This window comes from Oculina patagonica, chromosome 4, assembly GCF_052425735.1.
Source record: "Oculina patagonica isolate OP01 chromosome 4, crgOcupat, whole genome shotgun sequence".
NCBI lineage: Eukaryota > Metazoa > Cnidaria > Anthozoa > Scleractinia > Oculinidae > Oculina > Oculina patagonica.
In genome coordinates, this window is record NC_135761.1 from 17,365,851 (window position 1) to 17,373,514 (window position 7,664).

Consider the following 7,664-nt stretch of genomic DNA (forward strand, 5'->3'; position numbering starts at 1 on the left):
TGAAAAACATCGTTGACAAGTTTGTTTGGCCTTTTTGCATCAACAGTTAGTATGTAAAAAAATTTAGTTCAGACAAGATATTTCACTGACGATATATATCATCTGTCACCATTTCACTGGGCGCTTAATGGAGGTAAAAACCCATATAAATAATACACTTCCAACAGCAAAAAGGTGGCCGCAGCCGCTTAATAGAGGTATCAAATACACCAGTTCAGTGACAAATAAATCGGGACTTTGGAAAGTGGCCGCTTAATGGGGGGTGGCTGCTTAATAGGTAGCTGCTTAGAGGTTGGACTGTACTAATATTAATGGCGGAATATGGGATATTATTAAAAACTAGCAATGGTATAATTTGCAATTCCTGCATTTTGATTGGTTAACAGGCAATGGTATATAAGCTCATATACCATTGACACAAATATGGTAGCCGATACGCGTCCACAAAATCACCTTGGGAGCTCAAATATTGCAATCCTTTGGGCGTTTTTAATAAAACAATTATTATTCCACTCACGATTGTTGGATATGAGATCGTTATAGCCAACTCGGCGCTACGCGCCTCATTGGCTATCTACCATCTCGTGTCCAATGTGCGCTCATGGAATAATTGTTAAAATTATCTTGGAGGGATCAGAATGCATTCCTTTTTATAGGCGGTTTGGGATGTTTTGAAATTGATATTGGAATGAAGGATCAAGCATTCGTAGACTCTTTCTTTACCAACTTTGCCTAAAATAGGTTCTTATAGAAATGGTATAATATTAGTGGGACTTTAGGCTACTTAGGTTCTTAGTAATTTGATAGGGGCACTAGCAATCAGCACAGATAACTACTACAGGGCATACACTGTATGTGGTATGGAATATATTGCAGTATTAAATAATTATCTAGAAATAATACAATTTACATGTAGATGATAACCATACAGTAAATTTATCTTTCCAAAGTACCAGCATGCAGGTCTAGACTAAAAAACTTTTTCTGTATTTTCATCTGTGCCTTCATTTTGTAAAATAAGAAACTGTTAAAAATTTTAGGCTGAATAGGTTCTTATGAAAAGGGGGTTTTAAATGAAAATTTAAGCCCAACAGGTTCTTACATTTTGTGTTTGTGTGTTTGTTTTTGTAATCTACAATGTAAATCTTTTGTAATCAACACTAAGGATGGCTGTCCAATCTTATTAGCCAATGCTGGTTATTTTAAGCAGCCATGCACTTTATTTTATCTTTATTATTTTCTGCATTGTAAATTTAATTTAATTAAGTGTGAATAAAGTTGTTGTTGTTGTTCTTATACACAGGTTTTTACTGTAACTTGCAATACATGTGCATGTACTGAACAAACTGAAGTTGTAATGAACATTGACAAAGTATATTGTACAGGAGAAACAAACTTTATTGGTACTGATGGAATACACAATTTGTTTAACAAGTTATTTACAATAAAAATTACCACCTTCCATCATTAAAGAACAGTACTTGATGTACTCATCCACTGACCAAATAACACATACATGTAGTACAAGACTGTACGTGTACCGGTAATACTGTATTAATATTTTTGTTACAAAAGCTAATTTTAAACAACTATAAGAACAAGCAATCAATTAACTCTTCTCTGGTTTCTCCCCTTTTGGTAGTTGTTCTTGAGCGGCTTCTATCTCTTTCCTGTGTGCTGGGAAATTTTCCCATGGAGTCTGAAAGTCAAACCTGCGGAATTCTTGAGCCATTTCAATTGGTTCACAGACAACACGCTTTAGCTCGTCATCATACCGTACCTAAAAAATAAATACCAACACAAATTTCATTTCATGTTTAAAGACTAAACTAGTGAAGACATTGTTTAGTAAAGGCATGTTGCCTACATGTATATAATTTGTGGTTTTCTTTGGTTTAAAAGTTTTTTTTTTTTTGTGGTTGTCTTTGGTTTTTGATTTTTATTTCCTTTTGTTTCAGATTATGATAATGAATATTTTTATTATGAGAGAATATGAGGCAATGAAACATACATGTAAAAATTAAATTGGTTTGAAAAATTTTAAACCAAAGATAATTAATTTAAACCACAACATTAATGCACTGTGTACAATCTTGCTATGCACTCACACAAGAATTAGACTGTACAGATCGCTCCAGCAGTTTTTATATAATTATTATAATGAGTGAATTACTTCTACTATTTATAACAGTGATTGAGCATTAATCTGACTATCAAATTAAATTTCATGCAGTACAATGATGTATATAATTTTTAAGAGTCTGAAAAGGCTTGTACAAATTTACAAATGGAAAAATGAAACAATCTTTTAGTTTATAATATTATAAACTAAAAGATCACATGAAAGTTAATGTTACAAAAAAGGCCAAAAGTATAAATCGCCAACTGCTTATTACCTCAACATAACCAGTAAGGGGGAAGTCCTTCCTAAACGGGTGTCCTTCAAACCCATAGTCTGTCAAGATTCTACGCAAGTCTGGATGGTCCGCAAAGAATACACCATACATGTCCCATATCTGCAAGGTAACAGACGTCACAAATAAACAACTTTTAATAAAATGTAACTGCCATAGGCATTGCACATTTATTTTCTCAAAACAGCATACATGTAGCAAGAAAATGTTTTGTACAGTTGGATAGTACATGTAAGTAAAGGTAGTGAAACTTCACTTAAACATGGTACATATATTTCCTACAGATAAGCTCACATCTTTTAAAATATGAGCTTTGTTTTGCCTTCATTTGCTTCTTAGAAACAGGGAGGTACATGTAGCTAAGAAAACACTATCTCATCAACAAGCCCAGGTGGCTTTTCTGGTCTTTGCAGCTATAAAAGTGTACCTATTAAGTCTTTATTTTCATGTGAAATTTCAGCCGGCAAATTAGCCAGCGGCTGGCCCTTAGCAACATCCCTGTAGAAATAAACATTTGTATACAATGTATACTAACCTCTCTTTCATACCAGTTTGCTATTTTAAACACTGGATCAGCAGAGTCGACTGGTGTGAGTTCATCAGTGTACGTTTTTACTCGGATCCTTGAGTTGTACCTCAGAGACAGCAAATTATACACAATCTGTAAAAGACCAACAAAGACACTTACTGTATGATTGTACATGTATTCAGTACCACAATGGTCAAGACACTTTTAATTACTCTCCGTGCCTCTCTTCGCCCAAGAATATAAACTTTATTCAGGCAGCCAGATAGAAAGGAGTAGCACGTGGTGGACTACTTCCAGTATCTAATCCTACTGTACCTGCCTCACGTTACAAGAATGGGAGTTAGAGCGGTTTTCACTTGAGTGTGGAAAGTAATTTGCGTTTGCTTTGGTTTTGCATTACTACGCTTTGTGATTGGTTTAAAACCCTCGCGCCACTTTCTCAGCCAATCAGAAGTAAAACCAAAACCACTCATGACCCGCTCACGCACGTTTTCCCGCGCTTCTTGCCGGCTTCATGTATTTTCTTCGAGTTTTGATTGGTTTACTGGATTGCCTGTGTTCTTTGTGATTGGCTAGAGTAATTACTTTGGTTTTGGTTTTACGACACTCAATTGAAAACTGCTCTAAACGCCAGGAATTATGACCCAGGCCACAAGGCTTAAAAAGGCTTTCCTTTTTCTTCGACTGTACAGTTTGTTTTTGGTTTGAAGTCAGTTCATACAAATTGAAAACCAGTCAAATTTTTATTTTCTTTTAGCCAAAATAATAATTATGATTCATTGTAATAAATGATAATTATTATTATCAACATTTGATACAAATTTAACAAAGAAAAATCCCATATCAAAGGTAAGTTTATTGCAGTTTTCAGTGATAAATTTATGCAAACTCTGAAATTCAATCCTCAAACAATGGTTTAAGCTTTTTGCTGCCGTCAATCATCTTAGCTGACCTTTCAGGAAACAGAAGTTCACTTCAACTGGGTCAAAGTGTCACGTCGGTCAGTTGTGATTGTTGGTTTCTGATCCATTTTGTTTGTTTCTGTTTTTATGGCTCGTTAGCTGTAGCCATGATTATGATTGACAGCAGCGAAAAACACAATCATTAGTTGAGTTTTGAATTTTAGAGCTGGCATATCACTGAAAACCACCATAAACCAGTACATAATTTATACCGTAAATGATCTAATAAACACCCGGGGCATCTATTAAATTTTTGGGCTCCTAGGGGTGGCGTTAAATAGATATGAGGCGTTTATAAGAGAGAGTCGTTTATTTCAATTTAATAGTAATAACATCAACAAAACAAATTGGATGCGTAGTTTGCTAGTGGAGTAAGATACAAAACAGAGTTTTTGGGTAGGAGACTAATCTATTCTGCGCTAATACAAAACCTAAAGATGTCGTTCAAGTTCAATATGGACGTTTTCATCGTCATCGGGGTCAATCATGTTGGCGTACTTTCGAACGTAGTTGGTCTCTTCGATGTCGGAGTTAAGCAAGAAACTAACTATATTGCGTGATTTTATTCTATGGAGCATTTCCTTGGTTTTTGAGGTGATTCTTCGATTGGGTGTCTATTAGACAGAGAAGAAGGGGGTGTCTAATACAAACTTAACCCTTCAGGGGGGGGCGTTTATTAGATAAGAGGCGTTTATTTGAGAGTGGGCGTTTATTAGATCATTTACAGTAATCATATTGTTTGGCCTGGTTTACTGCACGCACCTCAAATCTATAAGGTTTTCCTAGTTTATCCACGGCTGTGAGATCTGCCATAGACTTGTACTGAGCATTAGTATGGTCTTTCAGGAATGTCAGGACAGGGATGATGCCCTCAGGAGCAATCAACAATTCCAGTTCTTTTGTTTGTGTCATCTGTGCCTGCTGAACATACTTCGGCAGTATGCTAGCAACATACTGTCCAAACTCAGACAGTTGAGCTACAGCTGCATCCTCTGAACAACAGACAAGATGACAGAAGGTTAACAACAACACATGAACATGAACACATGTACATGTATAATATCAAACCTAGCCATCCAGCACCTTTTATTCACATTTAAATCTTACAATTTTTTCTTACACATACTTTGAAACCTCTACAAAATCTCACACTTAAGACATTGGTGATCTAAAAATTGACGACCTTACTAATCATCAAACTCCTTCAATTTCTTGTAATAAACATGTATTCCTGCTTGTGATTTAAGATTGACAGAGTCTTGTAACAGGGCTTGACTAAGGGCCCATTATGGAAAGATTTGTTAGACATGTACTGTACATTATAAATCTACATTCAGAGCCAGACTCTGCTACATTGTATATCTTGACTTTTTTCCAACAGAATATTTATCAACCAACTCTTGTTTGATAAACAGTTGCTTCCTGGTGGAGAGATAGCTCAGAGCTGGCCAATGGCCATTTTCATCAGTTGAAAGAGAGCTTATCACCAGCTGAAATTTCACATGAAACAAAGACTTGGGGTTATTCTAAAGGTGCACAGGCTAGAAAAGTTAGCTGGGCTTGTTAGCAAGCCTGCTTAGCTTAGTTTGCCTTATCTTTGTCTTCTGATGGTAATTATTTTAGAATATTGCTTTCTTTCTTGTTTCTCTTTTCCTATGTACAGTAAAATTTATTTTGAAACTGAAAGTTTTACCAAATAATTCACTAAATATTAAAGCAGAATACATGTTTTTGGCTGGTTAAATTAAATTTTATGAATATCAAAGATTTCTGTGGCAAGAAATTATGCAAAAGGCGAAAAAAGGGAAGAGACTGCTTTCTGTGGCCTTAGTTGCCCATGCCATATGTGAAAGATAAGGAATTGTCTAAAACATAAATTTTATGACCATTTTATTTTCCAAGAAATGTTATCTACACGGAAGCTGCGGGTTTCGCCCAGAACGAGTTTCGCCCAGAACGAGTTTCGCCCAGATAGAGAATTGTTTCGCCCAGACATAGACTCGATTCGCCCAGACTGAGACTCAGAGATCGTCGAGACTAAGGTCCTATTCAGATGAACCCGGTAACCAGGACGAATTTTGTTTTCTGTTCATATGTGGGAAATTTTGAGAGTCCAAACTGAAGCAGAGTATAAGAAGAAGAAGAGTTACAAGTTTTATCTTTCAAAGACAGAATAAGGAAGTTCGTGCTCCATCGTCCGTGAAACTGATAACATGTTCGTTTCAACAGTGAAAGTGATAACTTGTTCGTTTCAACAGTGAAGTGATAACTTGTTCGTTTCAACATTTCATGGTCTCAGGTCAAAAAACTTCATTATGTTACGGACGTTTAATATTTAGGTTGACGTTTTTTTAGTTAGATTCTAGACGTTTTAATTCTGGGAGAAACCATTCACGTTCTGGGCGAAACGATTGTTGTTATGGGCGAAACGATGTGGGCGAAACTCGCAATATCCATCTACACATATTATGTAGACTCCTGCTTACGAACATCAACTAAGGTTATTTGTCACACCATGACACTGTGAAAGAACAGTTTTAAACAAGAGGAATTACCTTTGATTGCAACATCAGTTGAGAGTTTTCTTGACTTCTGTGAGAGGAAAGCAGCAGTGCAGAAAGGCGTGCTGGGTTTGTATTGATCTATAAAACCACAGAGAATGTAGCAAGTTATTGGGAGCTGAATGGTTGTAATCTAAATTTGCTTAGCTTGCCCCTAGTTATTTTACATTAAATGTTCTGAGGAATTATAATAACTTTTGCTAAATTTAACAGTGTGCAACAGTCATGTAAGCATCCAAATAAAGATTACAAGTTAAATTTTCCAAGCACACAGGAACCATGTACATGTACATCCTGTGTACATCGATGAAGAAGAGGTTATTTCAGGGCAACTTTGCACATCTTTTTGGCAATTTTCGACGTTATAAACCAAACAGAGACATGAAAATTATTTCAAGGCTCAAGAAACAGAATACATACTTCTCAGTATTAGCCTAGGTCCTGCAATTGCTCCAAACTTTAGCAGAGAACGAACCTTCATGGACGCCATTTTGAAAACGCGAACGTTCTGGTGCGGCTGCTCATTGTGAGAAACCGCTGCTTGGGATTTTTTTCGCTTGAGGGCGCGCGTAGGTGGAAAATAGCCGCGCGGGATCAGGAACGCGGGGGGGAAATTTTTTTTTTCTTTTTTTTTTTGGTATTAAAAAAAAATAAAATTTAAAATTGCGAGCAGAAAAATTTTTTTTAAAAAAAATATATTCTCAATTTTTTTTAAAAAAAAAAAAAAAAAAAAAAAAAAAAAAAAAAAAAAAAGGACATAAGGGAGAGAAGCGGACAGAAAAAAAAAGAAGAAAAAAAAAACAACCACAAACAAGACTACGAGCAACTCCTTATTTTATTATTTTTTTAGTCGGTCAAGCGCGTCTATCTGCCAGAGAAAAAAGAGGGGCTGCTAGTATTCTAGCAACAAATAGCGATGTATACCAACCCAGTGGGATAGATTATGATCATGCATTTGGAACTGAGAAGGCAAAAACAAAGCCTGACCCGATCTCATTCGACCACTTTTACACTTTCTCGACATGAAACGTTCACAGCTTTTCACTGACACGATCGACACCTACCTTTTTATCGATCCTTTGATAACAACGGCTCAAGCACGCAAATCAATCGATCGATCGCTTTAATTATATGGGACCTTGGCCACGAAATAAATGCCAGAATGAGGGTCTGAATGGGGTTAACCGACTACCGATAA

General features: G+C 36.1%; 1 protein-coding gene across 1 annotated transcript; it reads right to left on the reverse strand.

The window, feature by feature from the left end:
- Positions 1-1,375: 1,375 nt before the first annotated feature.
- Positions 1,376-6,975, reverse strand: LOC144649796 (NADH dehydrogenase [ubiquinone] iron-sulfur protein 3, mitochondrial-like). The gene is made up of 6 exons (XM_078509387.1): positions 6,887-6,975; positions 6,461-6,547; positions 4,668-4,897; positions 2,950-3,075; positions 2,397-2,516; positions 1,376-1,780 (listed from the first exon to the last, which is right to left on the reverse strand). The coding sequence occupies exons 1-6, from the start codon at positions 6,954-6,956 to the stop codon at positions 1,610-1,612; spliced, it is 804 nt and encodes a 267-aa protein (XP_078365513.1). The 5' UTR covers positions 6,957-6,975; the 3' UTR covers positions 1,376-1,609.
- Positions 6,976-7,664: the final 689 nt, after the last annotated feature.

What these genes read in the sequence shown, in the direction of transcription:
- LOC144649796 (XM_078509387.1), bottom strand. Translation starts at nt 6,956, where the DNA reads ATGGCGTCCATGAAGGTTCGTTCTCTGCTAAAGTTTGGAGCAATTGCA. An exon ending in CAAACTGGTATGAAAGAGAG is followed by an intron (nt 2,517 to 2,949) that starts GTTAGTATACAT and finishes GTTACCTTGCAG; the next exon opens with ATATGGGACATGTATGGTGT. An exon ending in CCCTTACTGGTTATGTTGAG is followed by an intron (nt 1,781 to 2,396) that starts GTAATAAGCAGT and finishes TTTATTTTTTAG; the next exon opens with GTACGGTATGATGACGAGCT.